This window comes from Nyctereutes procyonoides, unplaced genomic scaffold, assembly GCF_905146905.1.
Source record: "Nyctereutes procyonoides isolate TBG_1078 unplaced genomic scaffold, NYPRO_anot_genome, whole genome shotgun sequence".
NCBI classification, from domain to species: Eukaryota; Metazoa; Chordata; class Mammalia; order Carnivora; family Canidae; genus Nyctereutes; species Nyctereutes procyonoides.
In genome coordinates, this window is record NW_026575040.1 from 7,805,874 (window position 1) to 7,825,769 (window position 19,896).

The 19,896-nt window shown below is 53.5% G+C and overlaps 1 protein-coding gene across 2 annotated transcripts in view; it reads right to left on the bottom strand.

Annotated features, from left to right (window-relative positions):
• The window catches only part of CORO2B (coronin 2B), a 134,136-nt gene that overhangs the window by 15,334 nt on the left and 98,906 nt on the right, over positions 1-19,896 (bottom strand). For both annotated transcript variants that reach the window (XM_055320205.1, XM_055320206.1), the window contains exon 3: positions 8,860-8,976. In XM_055320205.1, coding sequence (XP_055176180.1) covers positions 8,860-8,976 — 117 coding nt within the window. The remainder of the gene's footprint in view (positions 1-8,859; positions 8,977-19,896) is intronic.

The following is a 19,896-nucleotide window of genomic DNA, read 5'->3' on the forward strand; positions in this document are numbered from 1 at the left end:
ACGAGAGCAGAAGAAAACCCATCTGGGAGGCTGGGAGGCCCAGAGGCTCTGCTGGGAGGTGAGGCTCCAAGGGGCAGAGACTGATCAGATGTTGGGAGCCGACACCAGGACAGGCAAAGCCTGGATGCAGCTGCTATTTGCAGCTTTGTGGATGCTGGTAAAGAAGCAGAGGAGAGCCTGGGTGGCTTAGTGGGTTTAGCTTAAGCATCTGCCTTCGGGCTCAGGTCATGATCTCCAGGTCCTGGAGTCTCTGCTCAGTGGGGAGTCTGCCTCTCCCCTCTGCACTTGGTCTCTCTCTCAAATAAATAAAATCTTAAAAAAAAAAAAAAGGAAAGAAAGAAGAAGAGGCAGAAAGAGATGATGGGCTGAGAGGAGGATGAGACACACGGAGGAGCAGAGAGCGTGTGGTCCATGGGGCCCCAGAGTGACAAAGTGCACAGTTTCTCTGCAATCCGTGAGTACCCTCCTGATTACTGCCATCTCGCCCTGGTGGGCTTCCATTTCTCAGGCCAAACATACTCTGCCTAGGTGCAACTGTTTCAGCCCCAAATGGGAGAAAAAATTCTTTGCCCTGCCTTGGCTCCTTGAGAGAATAAAATGAGATGCTGGTTGCCCAAGTTTGTAAACTGTAAAGTGCTCGAAAGACCTAAGGAATTCTAATCCTTGTTATAATTGCTGTCATCATGAATGCTGTTGATTATGCTCTGACCGGAGAGGAAAGAACACAGGTTGTGACAACTTAGGGCACCTTTAAGGCAAATCGGAACTCCACCCTTGCCAGTAAGGAGAAAAACTGGAAAAACTGCTTTGAGATGCCATGATCTTCTAAAGGAGCCGATTGGGAAGGGGGAGGGGAGGGGGAGGGGAGGGGGGGAGCCAGTGCTGGCAGGATCATATACTGGCACTGGTAGAGTGGATCGGTGTTGGTAGTATTCTAAATCAGAGTAGCTCTTTGGGAAGCAATCTGGCAATCCTTAGCTGGAACCATAAAGACATCTGTGTCGTATTCCTTGACCTAGTAATATCACTCGGAAAATCCAATATAAGCAAAAATCTTCATGCATGAAGGCGTGCGCTGCAAGGTGGAAAATTTAGACACTCGAAGTGACCAACATCAGGGGAACAATTTAATATGTCATGCTACTATGCAATATTAGCCATTCGATCAATAATTCTGAAGCCTACGAATAAACATGGAACTCCAAAGGCAGTCCTCGGGACAGGGGAGAAGGCTGGGAACTGGGGGTGCCCCCAAGGCGATACCCGTGACAGTTTCCTTTCCCGGCGTGTCCCCGGAAGACCCTACGCTGCACGTGTAGACGTGGGAGGCTTCACGGTGAGAAAGGCAGGTTCAATCAAAGGTTTGAGGTCACCTTTCAGTGTACCCTTCTCGGTTTAAAAAACAGACCCGAGAAAAAGTTTATAATTAGGGGACAGTCTAAAACAGTTTTCTGACATTGCCATCACCTGTGGTTGCTCCAGCTTTCCATGAAAAGCCCTGGATGGGTGGTGGGGGCTGGGGGGTGAGGTGACAGAGAGGGGACCCAGTAGGACCCATGGTTTTTCCTAAGTGGGCCCTGCCTAAGGGCATTCAGAGATGAGGTCTGATCTGGAAAAGGATGGGAGGGTGGAGCAGGGACCAGTGTAGATGACTGCATGGTCACCCCTAAGACCCAGTCTTCTTGTCCCCAGCGCACCAGAGGAAGGTGACCCTTGAAGAAAGGACACCAATGCTTGGTTTGGACACACATGAGCATGCACGCCTGTATGCACACACACACCACAAACCCCCACCCCCCACTTTTTTCTCTTCTACCCCAAAGGAGTCTGTTGCATGTGTTTTATGCAACTTGTTCTTCTCCTGTAATAGGTAGTGAGCATCTTTCCACACCAGTACACATGGATTTACCTTCTCTTAGTAAGTGGCCAGAGGGACATCTGTTGCCTGACGGTGCCACAATGGATTTAATCAGTCTCCGTTAACGGACACCTGGGCTCTGCCCACTTTTGTCCCTATTACAAGTCACTCTATGAGGAACAGTCCTGTAATACAAGTTTGAGTGCAAATAGTCCTGTAGGGCACATGCCTACGGGTGTTTCATTTTTTTAATAGTTACTGTAAAACTGTCCCCAAAAGCTGTCCCAGTTTTCGCCAACAGAGTCGGAGAGTGCTTCTTTATCTACGTCTCTAACTATACTTTCAGAAATAGACCTCTGCCCACCCAACAGGTCGAAAATGCCATCTCACCGTCTGGGTTTGCATTTCTGATTCTTAGAAATACTCTGTATCATTTTATGGGGTTTATTGTCGGCACTGGAGGAGGAAGCTCTAGAAACTTTCAGAATCTAAGGGATAAGACTTTGAGGGTCAGAATGACAGGCTGGGGGTGGGGGTCGCCTGGGAGGCTCAGTGTTGAGCATCTGCCTCTGGCTGAGGTTGAGATCCTGGGGTCCTGGGATTGAGTCCCACATCGTGCTCCCTGCATGGAGCCTGCTTCTCCCTCTGCCTGTGCCTCTGCCTCTCTGTGTGTCTCTCATGAATAAATAAATAAAATCTTAAAACAAACAAACAAACAAACAAAAGCATTTTTTTTTTTTTAAGGAGGCCGAGGATGTGGTCTCTGGACACCTGGCACTGTAGCTTGAGGATAACGGACAAGTAGGGTTCACACACGGGAACACTGAGGCAGTCAGTGCAGAAGTGCTTACTGAGGCAGGAAAGTGGCCTCCGAACTTTGAGAGAGATCTCTGAAACAGAGACTACAGCCTTATTCACTCCACACACATCTCTATGAGCCAGACTCCTTTTAGTCAATGGGATTGTGCTGAGCTCCAGTTCTTGAATAGTACTTGGCAGGCAGAGAAGGGCAGAGAACCATGAGAACAGAGCTGGAGGGGCGCTGATCCAGTCTTGGGGAGCGGTCAAGGGTGGGAGGGTCTGGGAAGAGCAAGGCTAGAAGACTGGATGTGGGCCCATGTTTGAAAGGAGAGGCTGGGGGGAGTGGGGAGGGGGCAGGGGAAGGGGGTGGACAAAGGAACAGCGAGCAGCGTGCATGGGATCATGGGCTCGGGCACAGCAGGCAGGGTAGGTGGGTCAGCCTGACCCGAGTGGAGCAGGCTGGCAGGTGGCAGAGGAGGTGCCACGTGTGTCACACCTTTAAGTCACCAAGGTCTCAGGATGCTCTGCTTGCTTCTCAGGAAAAACCCTTTTCCCCATCAGCCTCACTCCTGAGTGTGGAGCTAACTGAGGCGCCTCCCTGGGTAGTGTCCCATGCCAGGCGAAGGTGGAGGCCCGAAGGAAGCTGGGAAGGGAGGGTCCAGCCAGCCTCCAAACCCACTCACTCGCAGGATGACTGGGAAAGCCAGGTAACCGCTCTGAGGCTCAGGCTCCCGGTCTAGGTGACGAACAGAGACATGGGCACCATTCAGAGGTGCGTGGGTTGAACTAAACTCAGCTTCACGTCCTTGAGGGTCTCAGGCTTCCTAGCCAGATGAGCTGATTGGTTAGGATGACAGGTCTGCCTAGGAAGCCAGGGGTCAGCTGGGGGGATGGGGAGGGCCGGCTCTGCCTGTGCCCAGGTTCAGCCTCTGAACTAGGTCCAAGAGCCAGGGAGCTGAGGCCTGCAGCAGGAGGCCCAGGGTGCTGTTTTCACCAATAACTGTGAGATGTAGGGTCCTAGGTGGGGCTTGGGGGACCGGATGAAAAATATCCTGCAGCAAGGGATAGAGGCACTTTCCCTTAACCCCATGTGATATGACCACTTGTCCCAGTCTTCTCACCTGCGCATCGAGGCAATACTAGTTAATCTCCCGAAGTTCTCCACTTTTGACATCATCGAGCGTATCGTGGGGGAGGGGGAGGAGACTGGCTCTGCTTGATCTACGGCTACAGCTTGATCTATGGCTACAGCGAACAGTAGGCACCAGGCACCGAGTGTGGTAGGAGCTCAGAGGAAGAGCTGGAGGTCACAGTGGACCTGGGTAGCTGGAAAAGGAATTCCAAGCTCTTGGCATTCAAGGGATTTGTCTAAAGCACAGAGAGGATGGGTGTGGGAGGATCACTGTGGATCTGCTCAGAGGTTGCTTCAACAGGAAACCCGATAGGTCAGACAAACCAGATTTCTGGAAGGAAGAGGTGGAGAAATATGGCAAAATGCTCCCCCTAGCAAGCCAACTGTGCCCCTTCTTAGGTCCCCAGATTGGAGCCACGTTCAAGGCAGTTACATTCAACCCAACAAAATATGCTCAGTGTCTGCCTCTGTCACACATATCAGTCGCGGGGCCAGGGGAGGGTATCCTTGGTCTCAGCAGCTCATGGTTTTATGGGGGAGACAGCAGACCGTGCAGACAAGGCTCAAGCAAGAGAGCTGATAAGGATGTTTAATAAAACTACAAAGCCGAGCGTCCCTGTGCCTGGGGAGGGAGCAGCCGGCCAATAAAATGGGAGCTTTGCAGTCTCACAATCTCTATTCAAATGAGGGCCCTGACCTTACTGGCTGCCCAACGCCTACCTTCACCCCTGCATTGGTCTGACACCTTGGAGAGGTCACGGTTTGTCCTGCTTATCTGTCCCCAAAGAGGCAACAGCCTGCCAGTGCCCATATGCAGACATCACCCTTCCAGGGGCACCGACAACGTGCCAGGCCATCCCACTGGGTTGGCCGACCCCTCCATTGGGCACCGGATCTCCTAAGGTCTGAGGACCTTTGCCTCCAGCGCAAGGAACAGTGTCTGGCACATAGTTTTGAATGCGTGAGCCAACGGAAGAATCCTAGAAGCCCAGAAGTCTTGCTGTCATGCCATTGGCAGGTTCAGCAGTGAGTGAGCCCCCGACTTGGCGGGAGCAGGCCCCCCATCGCTCTGGCTGGTGGTGAGTTACGGAGTCGGGAAATCACCCATCTGGCTCGGAAGGGGTCGGGAATTTCTCTCTCGGATATGAGGCTCCCATGCAGCGTAGTCTTTTTTTGGAAACCAGTGATAGAAGGTCTACTTGGGGGCTCAATGAGCAAAGAGTGAGATGAAGTGGGGAGAGCCCTGGGTCTCTGACTCCAGCTCTCTGGCTGCCCCAGGGGCCGTGGGGTTCGCAGTAGACAATCAACGCGAAACTTCGTACATTCATTTTGTTCTGATGCGGAGTCCAACACGATCTCCAGTTTTACAGGAGGGCAACTTGTGCCCAGAGAGGTAAAGGTTCAAGGTCGCAGGTCTGGAAAGTGGTGGACCCTAACCTATGGCCGCCTGAGCCTGGCTGCTTAAGGACAGAGCTGCGCTGCCCCTTGCTCTGCGGGGCCAGGTGTGTCAGTGGGGCCACTGTCTGGCAATCTCTGAAGGGGGCACCCTGTTCTCTTCCAGCTCCAAGAGGTAATGGTTCTAGAGTGTGTGCATGTGTAGAAGGGAAGGGTGGTGGGTGGCTTCTGGCTGCTGCTGCAGGGCTGACATCCTGCCCCATCCCACTCCTGGCTCCTCGGGGAGGGCCCTCCCCTCTGGGAGTGGGGGTGGGGTGGGAGGGCAGCCTTTGGATAAAGGAGCAGAGGAAATCGCTGAGCTCAGCCCACCAGGGAGAGGGCCCTGCCTCCCTCTTCCCCTCTCCTTGAGATGTCAGAAACCTCTCCGTTTCTCTGCAGCTGCCGGCCCTCTGGGAAGGCTAGGAGCACAGGGCTGGAAGCCCGCGGAGCCCTTCCCTGCCGCTGCCAGCCACCCTCCCTAGCTGCAGCAGAAGCTATAAAAAGCACAGCCGCTCAACAATAGGTGACATCACCCAGCGGCGGAAAGAACTGGATCCTACCAGATGCCAGGGAGAGTTATGGCCCTACAGCTCCCTCAGGACAGGAGTGCATTGGGAAGGGGTCTGGGTAGGTTCCCCTGGAGCCCTGGAGGGCTGGGGTCCCACTCTGAAGGCCCTCCTCATGACCTGGCAGAGGCTGGGGGCATAGGCATGGCTTTCCCTGGAGGTTTTTCAGGGGTGGGAGATATGGGAGAGGAGCTGGGGAGCAGGGGGTGCTGTTGGGCTCCTTTCAGTGTTCCCAGACTGTCCAGAGAGAGAAGCAGAGGGCCCCGCTTGGAGACGTGGGCCAGACCCGCTTCAAAGCCACTCTCCTCCCCCCGAGCCCCGTGAGTAGCACAGAGCCTGGCACTTAGGTCTCCTGCCTGACCCCCTAAGCCTGGTTCTGGGTGTCCCATGTGCAGTAAGTTGACCATTTGGGCCTCCCACCCTCGAGGGAGGGTGTCTCAGTGGCTTCCCCTCGAGGCGCTTCGAGGGAGGCAGGAAGGTCAGCCTGCATGGCCCCGGGGGTGCGGACAGGCCTCCTGACCTGGCCTGTGGAGCTACGGGCTCCTTCCCCTTACCTGCCCCCCTCCCAGGAGCTGCGGAGGACGCCTCCCGCCGTGCCCTCCGTGTGCCCCACGTGTGCCCTCGTGCACGTCTGGCACGAGGCCCTGCTCAGAGAAGACGCAGTGATGTACACACTGAGTGGTGGATCCCAACGGCCAGCCCTCAGTGGCCCTGGGCCTCAGTTTCCTCACCTGTAAACCTAGGAAGGTTGGTGGGGTGCTGTGGAGTGCCGGCCCTGCCTGTGCCCCACCTGTGCCCCGCCTCCCTGTGTGACCTTGGGCCTTGGGGCCTTCTACAGGGGGGTTACTGGGCCCTGGGGGCCTGTTAGCTCCAGTGGCCCTGATGCCCAGGAGAGGTGGCGAACCAACCAGTCTAAGCTGCTGCTTATGGGCAGCTGGACTGGTGGCTGGAGCAGGAGCTTAGGTCCCCTCTGGACCAAAGACTTCATCTCCTTCTCTCTGGCTCATGCTCTGGGCCAGTCCTCCTCGCTGTGCCCCCAGCCTGGTGTCCTTTCCCTCATCTCTCACCCCTGCCTGCCACGGTCCTCCCCTGGGTGCTCCCCTCCTCTTGGCTAAGCCACATCCCAGGGCTGGTGGCTCGAGGTGTGTGTGTGTCGAGGGGGGACACTCCTCCAGGGAGCCCGCTGTGACCGCCCCCCTCTGGGCTGAGAGCTCCCCTTCCCTGATCCCCTGGGTGCACAGGGTCCCCTACATATGTTGAAATCCTACCCCCTAAGCTGATGGTATTAGAAGGCAGGGCCCCTGGGTAGTGACTAGGTCATGAGGGTGGAACCCTCAGGAATGGGATTAGTGCCCTTATCACAGAGCCTCCAGAGACCCCAGCCCCTGCCACCCCGCGGGCATGCGACAAAAGGAAGGCCCTCCCAGACCATTCTGGCACCTGCTCCTGGACTTCAGCTTCCAGAACTGTGAGCAGTAAATGCCTGCTGTTTACAAGCCCCCCCAGCCTGGTGTTTTGTGACAGCGGCCTGGGGACTGAGACCCTCCCTGCAGGCCCGTGCCCTCTCCCCCGGGGCCTCCTCCAAAGCCTTCTCTGCACCCAGTCCAGCTTCTCCAGAGCCCAGCCTTCTCTAACTCCCCGCCGATACTTCTGGTAACACGCATCTCACCTCCCCGTGCACACAGCCCTCGGCCTGACCTCGGCGGCTGCAGGGACTTCGTTCTGCGTGGCACGTCGGTGAGCGGCGTATGCCCCTGCCCTTGTACTGCTGGTGGCTCCAGTGCAGGGCAGAGACCCGCAGGCACAGTGGGGGGCACAGACCCCCTTGCCCCCGCATAGCAACTGCCAAAGGCATGTCTCAACACGGCCATTGCACAAAGGGAGCAACACTAAGGCCCAGGTAAATAATCTGCCCCTGGTCACCCAGCTGGCCAGCGGTGCTGCTGAGATTCAGTCCCGGGCGGGGAGATGGCCCAGCTGAGCTCTGATGGCAGGCCAGTCCCTGGGAGCGGGGCGGGCACCCTGTGGTCCTGGGATCTCATGGGCCTACTGGAAGAGGGCCGCTCGGCTAGTGCGGTCGGTGCCGGGCCTCGTGCTTTTCCCGAATATCCCTGGTTTACTAGCCGGGCCCCTGGAGCAAAAGGCACCTGACTCACCCAGGCGGGGAACGAGGTGCCGCTGAGCCAGAAGCAGGCAGGCCAGGCTCCGTCAGTGACCCTTGCACCCTCGCCCTCCGTCAGGTGGGAGTTAGTACCTGAGGCGGAAGCCCCGGCTTGTGTGTCCTTCCTGTCCCGAGGCTGGTCACTGCTCACCTGCTTGCCAGCTGGCTGCCCTGTGCATTTGTGGCACGACGAGACCTGGTGTGTGGGCCGTGCAGCCAGCAGCCCTCCCGTGCGGACTCCCTGCCTGTGACCCTTCCCGGGCCACGGTCGGGGGGTGGCGGTGGCCTTCTCACACAGGGACCCCGAGGACGAACTACACTCTGGCTCAGAGAGAGCGTTGGAGCTCCAAGTTGCAGCCTGTCTGCTCCCTCGAGGTTGATGACAGTCGCCCAACACCTCGCAGGCAGAGCCGCGACGACTGTGGTCACTGACGCTCTCCGCTCCTCGGGAAGGATGCGACCCCTCCACCTGCCCTCTCCCTGGTCACGCAGCCCCTGTGCTCTGACCACTGCACTCCACAGCTGCCCCCAGTTCCAGCCGCATCCTCCCGGGCCCAGGAGGGAAAATACGGACAGGGAGGAAGGTCTTCTTCTGAGACCACAGATGAGCGCTCAATCACCTCCCTAAGCTTCGTGTTTTAAGTCTCACCTACAAAATCAACACCTCCAAACGACATCACACTAGAGGCACCAGATCTGCCAAATATTCCACGGATTCACTTTCTCAGTCCTTTTCCTGACTCCCTCCCCATCCTGGGGCTAGCTGGAAAGACAACAACAACGCTGGTAGAAGAAGGGCAAAGAAGGGAGGAAGAGAGGGGTTCAGGAAGGGAGGGCTCCAGGAGGAAGTGGGGAGAGGAGCCCCGAGGGGGGTCTGCCCTCCTTGGGGAGCCCCCCTCCTGCTCACCGACGTGTCCTCTGAGCACGAGGCAATGATGTTGTCAATGAATGGGTTCCACTTGATGTCCAGCACATTGCCCTGGTGACCACAGACCTTGGGGTAGTTGGGTTCAATCCTGCCCGTCTGCCAAGGAGAAAGAGAGAGAGAGAAATGGGGATTAGTTGGATAGTCCTAGGGGCCCTGAAGAAGAGACGTTATTCTGGGCTGGAAGGTCCCTGAGGACCTACCACTGTCGTATCCACCTTTGCATCCCTGCTTAGGCTGGTCCAAGTGTTCAGTGTGCATCTTAAACACCTGTGCACAGTGCCCTGTGGCTCAAAGCATAGTCTCTGGAGGCACAGAGGCCTGTGTTTGAATTACAGCTCTGCTCCCTTTTAGCTCCGTGGTCCTGTTAAAGTCAGTGAGGTTCAATGGGCTTCAATTTCTTGATCTCTGAAAGCAGGAGAGTAACACCTGCCTCTCAGGCTTTGGTGAAGACTGAATGAGCTAACACTTAGCAAAGTGCTTCGTGTGCAAATTATCATCACAGTGAGTGCTCAGTGTACCACAGTAGTATTATTGTCATACAGATTAGATAATAACAGCTCCTCCAGGAGGTCTTCCCTGACCCCTCAACGGGGTAAGATCTCCTCCTCTGTGTGCTCCTAGCATTCTAGGCCTCCTTCTATGACAGGCACCATCAGGTGCAATGCGGCCTGTTTCTATCTGTGAGCAACCGAGAACGGGATCTGTCTCTTGTCTCTGATTATCCAGCTCCTTACAAGCCTGGCACATATGCTATGTGCTAGGTACATGACCTGAGAGACATCCTTCAAAGGGAATGGATTCCACAAAAGACGCAACAAGAAACACAGGGCAGGGAAGTCCATGTTTAATGAAGGGAAGGAAAATTATAGCCAGAAGCCGTGTTTCCGTCCTCAGGCCTTTTTAATATTAGATTTTGGGGTATTGGAGGAAACAGGATTTTCCCAGTCACTGCCCACGGGAATAGTGGTTAGGTCATCAGAGGCATCTTGGGCAGGCCATACCTCAACACCCCCCCAGGTCCCTCAACTGATGAATAAAGAAGAGAATCAATTTTTGCAAAGCCTCTGCTTCATGTGCTTTACGCTTTGCCAGCATGATGGGGCCAGGGTGATTTCAGAGTCTGTGTCCTGCAGTAACCTCTCCCCACCCACTTCCTGCCCGCATCTCTAGCAGCTCATTTCCAGATCATCTGATTTTTTTTTTTTTTTTTTTGTGACACAGCAATGGTGAGATGGGTAGCGAAGAAACAGACCCAAGAGCAAATGGCAATGGTACAGAGGGTGAGACATGAGGCAGAGGAGGAGGGAGAGGAAAACAGCATCGGAGGTGTACTCAGGAGAGCTTGGCTGACAACGTGCATCGTGGGAAAACTACAGAATGGGGGCAACGGAGATCTGGGGAACACCGTCATCAGTTAGGAAGGGGTCCCCTTTGCCATTCTATGGGGGATGCAGTTAGAACTGGGATATCTGTTTATTTATTTTTTTTTAGATTTTATTTATTTATTCATGAGAGACACACAGAGAGAGGCAGAGACACAGGCAGAGGGAGAAGCAGGCGCCCTGCGGGGAGCCGAATGTGGGACTTGATCCCAAGACCCCGGGGATCATGCCCTGAGCCAAAGGCAGATGCTCAACCACTCTCTGAGCCACCCAGGTGCCCCTGGGATATCTTTTCAATTACTTTTGGGTTGTTGGACTCTTTCTTTAAATCAGAGTCTAAGCAGATTGAGCCACATGTGACCATGGCATTTGTCAAGGTTACACATTATTTTCTCTGACTCTCACACACCCTGTGATTTAGGTATGAGGAACTTGAGGCCCAGAAAGCATAAGCAACTTGCCCAAGTTTACCCAGCTGAAGGCAAATCAGGGGTTCCTGCCTAGGGGTGACCCTCAAGGCTGAGCTTTTGGAATCCCACAGCTCTTTGGGTCAAGTCCCCTCCTCTAGCCCTGACTTCCAAGGGCAGACAGCTCCCACAGCTCACATACTCTCTGACAGCACCATATGATCCCGAAGGCTACATCCGAGTGATCCCTGAGCAAAGCTGCCTGCATTAAGCTTTTGGCACCCAGCCCACCCCAGGCGCATGTGAGGGGCATCGAAACAGTCAATAGGTGGCCATCAGCTAGCAGCAGCCTGTGTGGGTGATGCACTGGACGGACAGGTTAAGCAACATCCCTGGAACCTATTCAGAATGGGGTGAGGTCAGAGCCCTGCATTGGGAAGGGAATAGGTCTTTTTAAAGCTGAGAATGATCCCGATGTAATGTATACTCCCAGGTGGACCTCGCCTTACACAATGGATGCATTCCCCAATAGGGTGGGGAATTATGATTGTCATGACTAAATCACATTGTTGCTTATGTGAATGGTGACCCCTACAGTTGTGCAGTACACAACCTACTTGACTGTACATGGTAGCCCTCAAGGGAAGAACCCCCTTTCAACCTGGCAGCTCTGTGTTTCCTATTTTATACCGTACGTTACCACATAACATTTGTTTGAAAGACAGGTTCCAGTACTAAGAAAAAAAATATTGGAAAACCAATATTCTATGGAGAAATCAGCTCAATTAAAAAACGCCATGATTAACTCCAGGACCAAGGGTGTATAAAGAAAGCTAATGTAAATCATAGTGATAATGATTTATGTACAATATTTACATAGTTGTAATAATGTAAATCCTGAATATTTATTGAAACAAGAGTTATACTATAACATATCGGGAGCACAGAGGTAGGGAAAGTGTGTGTAGCTGGAAGAGAACCAGATCCTTATCTTCCATAATGGGAAGTCAACATACAATGTCTAAGATTTAAAAAAATCTAGACATGGCGGTGAAAGCATGCAATTAAGAAATCCGGGGATAAGTGCAAAAAGAAACAGCTAAAAGCAATGAACGGAGCTCCCTTTGGGGAGTGCAGCGAAGTGGGAGAGGGATTGACATTACAGGCAGTGGTGTGCTGATAACTGTTTAACTGGTTTTCCAGGAAAAAAAAAAAAGCCCTCTTGGGAGCATTTGCCAATTTCAGTGGTGTAAATATTCCCACTACGCTCGTTTTTTGATCTACCAGGGTGATGTCACCAAAAGTCGAGTCAGAAGAGGCTCCTGGCAGTCCACGGTCATGTGAGCTTTCCACCGTGGAGAGAAGAGACACAAGTTATCTGGAGAACACAGAGCAGTAAAATAACTAGGGGATTTGTTAACCCTCAGCACCAAAAAAACAAAAAAAACAAAACAAAACAAAAAACCCTTAGCACCTTTGTTTTGGATATAATTTATTTAATTGGAAGTTTGCATAAGTTAAGTTTTGATAATGGCCATGTTTACCCATGGGTTTGCAGAACTTCTAAAATTGTAGCAACAGGCCCTCAAGAGCCGGTCTGAGCAGACTGCAGCACATCACCCGTACTACAGGCTTTGCAGTGGCACCAGTGGTTATGAACTCTGGACCACTACTACTTTGAGAGGCATACGAATTAAAGAACAAATAAAATACAGGTACCAGATGTTCTAAAGGAAGCTAGTTCTATATATATATTTTAAAGATTTTACTTATTTATTCATGAGAGACACACAGAGAGAGGCAGAGACATAGGCAGAGGGAGAAGCAGGCTCCCTGTGGGGAGCCTGATGCAGGACTCGAGCGTGGGACCCCGGGATCATGACCTGGGCTGAAGGCAGATGCTCAACTGCTAGCCACCCAGGCGTTCTGCATTTTTTAAAAAATGTGAACAATCCTCTTCCCAGACCCCCAAATGCCTCTCTTTTCTGTTCCAATTTCTGTAGGGGGCTGTGACTTGAGACCGAATCCGGATCTGGTTCGTAACTGTCTTCTCTCACTCGCTCTCCTACTAATACCCACACCGACACTAACAGCTGTCATCAATGTAATCAGATTTAATCTTCATAACTTCATCATACAGCAGAGGGAGCAGAGGTTTAGAAAGTGTCCGAGGAGCAGAGTCAAGGTTTTTCAATGTTTCAAGATGGTAGTGGAGATGGTCAGTTCACAGTGCCCCAGGGTAGGGTGTCAGGGGTCCCGGGGTCTAACCTGCCAGCTGGTCCTTGAACCTCAGAAAGCTTCAGCCTCAAAAGAAGATCTAGCTGCCTGGGGTGGGATGGGGGAAGCCCATTCCTGGTGTCTATAATTCCATGATTGCCATGGAAATCTTCATGCCGTTGGCGTGGGCCTCATCCCGGAAGCCTCAAAGGACAAACGCAGCCCCCCCTTCAGTGAGACAAACCTTTAACATCAACTCTTGGGTGGTGGGTGTCATCTACCCTGAGCCTTGTCAAGGAGTTGCCGAGTGCTGGGGGGCCCATCACATCTCAAGTGTACCTCGTCTACCAGAAGACCCAGTTGACAGAGGCTGGGACACGAGCCTCTCTGTACCTTCCTGCAGGTGCATTTGACCTAGTGTCTCAAGGACTTTTCAAAGGTACATAGCCTTTGGCCAGTAAATCAATAGAGAAGCACATGAGGACATTTGCTGCTTAGTGTTATTTATAATAGAGAACAAAATAATAAATGTCCAATAAGGGGGCGTTGCCAAAATGAATTCCAGTACCCCAGTATTACAGAATATTATGAGGTCATTGAGAAGTGGTGTTTTCAAAGAATACTTAATGACTTGGGAATTGCTCAAGAGCTAATGGTTAGTGCAACAGTCAGAAGCAAGTTATGTACGTAAAATGATCCCTGTCTATTAAACACACACACACACACACACACACACACACACACACACAGTCTGTAAGAAAATCCATCAGGATGTTAATAGTGGCAATCTCCCCGGCTTAGGTGGGTGTTCGTGGTTCCCAACTCTTCCACGATGAACATTTAAACTTTGAATCGAAAAGATAGATGTCGGGACGCCTGGGTAGTTCAGCGGCTGAGCATCTGCCTTTGGCTCAGGGTCTGATCCCAGATTCCCAGGATCGAGTCCCACACCGGGCTCCCTGCAGGGAGCCTGCTTCTCCCTCTGCCTGTGTCTCTGCCTCTCTCTGTGTCTCTCATGAATAAATAAATAAAATCTTAAAAAAAAAAAAAGGTCCTAAAGAAGTGAGGTGCAGACTCATGCCTACCAATTTACATGTTCCAGAAGCTTCTGGGGAGCACGAATACCTTTGCTCACATAGGCTTCTCTGCTTCCTTATTACCCCACAAATGGTTTGGGGGGAAACAACCTCCCTGAAATTGAATAACATTGTACAACTGATTGCAAGCAGGTTTCAGGGTGTCTGGCGTGGGTGGCCAAGGCCAGGCCCTCCCTTGGAAAGGCTGCCCCCGGGAGCAGCGGGTGCTCGGGGCCTCCGGCCAGGCTCTACCTGAACCCCAGGAACTGATTGAGGACAAGATATTTTCAAAATAACCTGCCCTGGAGCTTCAGCTTCTTAGGATTTCCCGCCGCTGCTGCAAAGCTGAATTTTGTGCACCGAAGCAAGACGTTTCTAACCCGGGGAATCAGCTCAGGAAGGCTGCAAGGACCGACTCCAGACTGGGGAGGCGGCTCACCCCGCACCCCGCCCAGCCGAGTGACCTTGAACGTGGCCCCCGGCCTCTCCGGGCTACCCAGATTCCTACACCCTGGGCTGTCCCCTTCTCTGCTTCTTCCTGGAGGCCCTCTTAGCTGTAGGAAGCAAGGCTAGGCTGCAGCCACAGGGCCTTGCCTCTGGGCCCAGGACAGAAGGTACAGAGTCACTCCAAGTCTGTTACCAGAAGGACACGGGATGGCAGTACTAAGGATGACAATGAAAAAGACAAGGATGGTAACATCAGGTCATTGGACAAATGCTTACAAAGCCGTAAGACTCCGCTGAGCAATTTATGTACATTGTTTTATTTGATTTTTATTAACCCTACAAAGCCTCACAAAATGCTTCTAACCCTCCAGTGACAATCCATCAAACTGAGCTCCTGCGTTGGTAAAGCTGAAGCCTCGGACCTGGGGGGCATGGAGTGGCAATTTGCAGTTGGCACTGTCCGGCTGGAGGCACCCTCGCTCCGCAGCCTCCTGTCTCACACCGGAGGTGAGACCTGGGCTAATTTAATTAGGGAGAAAGTGGTCATAGATCAGAAGTAGGACCTCAGGGGTTCTCGTGAGCTTCTCAGGAGGGGCTGGCCCGCAACTCTGTTGTGAAGCCCCTTAGGGACACCCCCCAAGTGTCAGGTCATGATCCCGGGCTCCTAGGATAGAGCCCCGCATGGGGAGGGGGGGTCCCTGCTCAGTGGGGGATCTGCTTCTCCCTCTGCCTGCCTCTCTCCCTGTTTGTGCTCTCTTTCTCTCTGACCGATAAATGAGTAAAATCTTAAAAAAAAAAAAAAGGAGCCCCTTAAACTTGCTCACTCAGTGTCTTCCCCTAGTGATTCTTAAACTTGGCTGTATTTTAGAATCACCTGGGAAGTTTAAGAAAACCCCAGTGCCCAGGTTGCACCCCTACTGCTTTAGCCGCAATGTCTGGGGTGGGGGAGCCAGACATCAGTGTTTTCACAATATCCCCAAGTATTTCCAACAATGTTTGGAAAGCACTACCCTAGGGGCTCCCTAGGCTGCCGGGGCCTCACACAACTACTTACAGCACCCATGCAATCTGAGACAGGGTCAGAGTTACCTCATGTGGGTGCAGGGGTGTGGGGAGAAATCAGAGAACGTCATTGCACGAAGCACAGATGAAGCAAGCAGGAAGGCAACAGTCGCCATCAGGTGACGTGCGATTTAAAGGAGGACCTGGGGTCACGGGAAACGCTGAACCAGGAGAGGGGAGGTCTAAAGGCGAAATTCCAAGCTTTGGTGGGGGAGCAATTTTTGGACAGGCCCCCCAGTCATACTCCTGCCAGACCCCCCTGCTAGGCTTCTTGCAGTCTTCTCTCCTCTCTCTCCTCCAGATGGAAGTTGATACTAAATGAGAGAGAGACAGAGTCAGCATAAGATGGGAAGCGTAGTCCTCATCGAGGCCCGCGGCAAATGTCAGGCCCCCTGTGTCCCCACCTCGGGCCTGAAGGAAGCATCACCCCCACCTCACAGCCCGTGACACTTCACTAAAAGCACTTAAACATAGTTACTTAGTTAATGTTGCCCAGGGGAAGGTGTGACCGGACAAATAAGGAAAGTCGCCCCTGGTCACTGCACTGGCAAGTGACAGCCAGGACAAGTTTGTGCAGGTTTGGGGCTCTGGGTGTCACCATGGCTCTCTCAGCGGGGGTCAAAGGGGTGTCTCAAGCTCCTAAACACTGTGTGCTCTTCACCGAAAGTGGGGGTGCCTGCCCGGGGTATACCCAACTGACTAGTGACAGTCCCTAACACACGTGCGCATGGACACACATTTATACACACATGCACGTGCAACACTCGTGGCCATTTCTGTCCAGGCCTCTGGCTCTGCTCCTTCCCTCTCTCTGTCCGGATCAGAATGCACTGGCCTCACGTCCCATTCTTCGGGGCCCTGATCTCTTCGACCAGTTAATCCAATAAACGAAAGCCTGCTAAGGAGGACACTGGGGGATAATGGGTCAGTCCGTTCCTCCCTGCAAGTCATCTGTGTGGACGCCGGCAGGAGCCTTTAGCGAGAGTCTTTGGGCCCACAGGTGCACTCTCCTGGGTTTTCAGACTCTCAGGCAGTCTGGCTGGAGATCTATTTTGGATAGAGACTTTATTCGCTCTCGAGCTTGCCGGATTGTTCTGTGGGATTCCTGGAGTGGGCCCCCGATTTGCCTGCCTGCCTCTAGTGTCCTCCCTCTTCAATGCTCTTGCCAACCCATCTTCTGTACTTTCACCTAAAGTCCACCTCTGCTGCAGCGACTCCCCCGCTCCATAAGATTCAATGGCTCCCTATTGCTTAGATTTGAAAAGCCGAACTCCTTGTTCAGACATCAGAGCCCTTGCAGCCCCAGCTCAGTCCTGCTTTGATAGAACCCCTTGCCCCACTGCCGGTGCCACTTCATGACTGTACACATACCTCTGTGCCCCCGCCTCCGATGCTCCCACTCCCCACGTGACTTTTGCTCCTGGTTGATCCCTGCCACCAGGCTGGGAACACCACGATGTCAGTGACCTTGATAAAGGCACGTCTGGAGCCTCATCCAGTGCCCAGCTCGCAGTAAGAACTGAAGCTGGGTGAATGCCACCCGATTTTCCTCCTCTGGGCCTTTGCTCCCACTGTTCCCTCAGCCCAGACTCCCCTTCCCATCCTCAGCACCTGGAAAATATCATCCAAGGAATAGACAAATGCTCTCTCCCATCCCTCTGCTGGGACATGATTCTGGCTCCTGCTCTTGTGCCCTGAGAAACTCTGCGTCTGGGGCTGAGCCTCAGGGGTAGATTCAGAGTCAAAGGGCAGAGTGTGCGATAGGGGTTGTGAATGCTCTAGTTAGTCACCCGGACAGACACAAGCTCATGGCGGGACCTCAGAAAGCCTCCTCACTTCATGACTTCCTGTTTTGTTTTTTCCTCCCATTCTTTTATCTTTGTGTTTTCAAGATGAAAAGGGTTTGCTGACTTTTCCAGTTAAGATCCCTGGTGTGTTTGTATGTGTGTATGCCCGTATGGGCAGAGGAAGTGGGAAAAGGCTCAGTGGGGGTGGCCTGGTGGTGCAGGAGTGGTGTCGTTTGGGGAAAGCGGGAAGGAATCCTGGTTCTCCTGGAATTTCAGCTCTAGGAGACACACTCAGCTCTTCCAGGCTCCAGGAAGAACGGGTGATGGTGAGGCCACCTTGGTCCATGGTCCTAGGCAGTATCCTTTTGCAGATCCCACAAGAAGAGATAAGAGGCTCCCTGAGTCTGGGATAGGAAGATATTGAGTGGCAGTGGGTGTGTGCATACATGTGCGTGCATGCATGCGTGCATTGGGCCTCAGGGCTCATGCTTGTGGCTGCAGTTTCCTGATTACTGGCCCCTTTTATAAAACCCTATGCTAAAATACATAAAGAAGTTAAGAAAACCCCAAACCTACGGTGCCTGACAAATCTGATGGGATGTCCTGGGTGTAGGTTTGGCTGCTATTAATCTACCAGGGGAGACAGACAAAAAGCCAGACAATTGGTGACTGGTGGGCTGTGCTTTGGTGGGTAAAATAGGGGGGAAGGGTGGTTATGAGAACACAGAGGAGGGACAAGAACTGGAGACTCTGAAATCAGGAAGGGCTGCTCCCCAGAGTGGATGCTGAAGATCCAAAGTGTCGAGAGCACACAGCCAGGGATAGCATGAGGAGTGCTTAAGACACAGAAGAAGGACCAGCACCTGCGAAGGCCCGAATACATTTGGGAAAGCCCAGTAAGTGGAGAGGGACAAGGCCGCAGAGGGAGGCCTAGACCAGATGGTTTAGGAAGTTGCTGGTCCTGAGAAGGAGGAGCCTGGACTCTCCCCCATGAGAGAGCCATTGATGGTTTAACACAGGGCAATGGGCTGCCGGGGGATCCAGATGTGCTAGGCAATTCCTGCAGAGCGAGAACTGTGTTATGTCGGGGAGCAGGGACTGAGGGAGGGACTCCCAGCCCAGGGGGCACGTTTCCTGGTATCTCAGGTCTTAAGTGTGATGGGGACAGAGTGTGAGGGAGAGACCCGAGAGAGAAGGAGCGTCTCCAGCATCCCAGGCTCTCATCACTTCCCAGTGTCGCCCAGTAGGGAAGGGGTGTGTGGGCAGAAACCCAGAAACCGTAAACTGTTGGAAATACAGAAGAGCTGGCAAAAACACAAGAAAAATACACAATACAAAAAAAAAAAAATACAAAAGTACAAAATACAAGCCAGCGTCTCTGCAAATTGTGGGGAAAGACTTAACTTTGCTTGTTTTACAATGTCTAGAAAAGCAAATTTCTAGGCAAAGGGTGCTCCCGCACCCCGTCAAAGCAGTCAGCAGGAGCCCCGAGCCCTGGCCTCTCCCCGCTGCCACAGAGCCTCGCTCTCGTGGAAGGAGGGGAGCCCTGGGGACACGAAGCCTGGGTCCCCATGGGGTCAATCACAGGCTCTGTGGTGTCTCCCCGTTTCCCGGCCGCATCAGGCCTCATCCTGCGTCCTCCCAGAGCCCGGTGGGTGCCTCTCCCCGGGAGGACCTGCCTCGGAGAGGGCCCTCGGGGAAACCCACCCCAGATGCCAGCAGCCTGGGGAGGGCTGGAGGCCTGGGTGCGCCTGACGGGGAACCAAGTCAAGGTCAGGTGCAGCTCCCAGGTCAGCCTCTGCTTCTTGGCCCAGAGGCCACCTCAGCAGAGGCCCCGCTGCCCCCAGGCCTTCTTGTGTTTTCCAAGCGCTGCTGCCAAGAGCACGAACGGCCCTTGCACTCGCTGTCTGGGCCGTGGAGGGAGAAAGGGCCCCCCTCCGGCCTGAGGCCCTTGCTGTGATGTCCCTGCGTATGTCTCCTGCAGGGTGAAACGAAACTCCTTGGTGGCTCTCATTTTTGCCCAGTCCACCCGGGGTCAGAAACACCACTGAGCCTCCGTCCCAACCAAAAGGCCGGTGGCCTGGGAGTCCCGGCCCTCGGGCTTATGTCAGCCCTGCTGCTCGCGGGCTTGGGGCCTGGCACAAGTCCCGGCTCTCTGGGCTCTAGCCTTTCCTTTGGAACACTGGAGGCATTCTGGGGGGGCCCAGATAACAAATGCGTGGTACACCTGCCACCCCCGGGGCTCTGTCTCTACAGTGGGCATCTATTCGATTCCATTCCATTCGATTCTTATCTATTCGATTCCATTCGATTCTTTTCTATTCAATGGGCATCGCTAATGGCTCACTGCCTCCTGCCTGAGGCCCTTGGTCCTTCCTGGTGATTAGCAAGGGGATGGCTGAATGTCTGCCTGGGGCCATGTGACCCTCCAGAGCTCTGACAGCTGCTCCCCAGGCCCCCGGGACGGGACAGGGGGCAGCTCTCAGCATTCAGAGAGGACGCCCCAGGCCTCTGGTAAATTAATCCCCACAAATGCCTTCATATCTGCCCCTTCTAGACTGTGCCCCGCCCCCCCCAGGGGTTCCAGCAGCCTTCCAGTTGGTCCGGGTGCTTGGCTCCTCTCGAACCCCACTGTGAG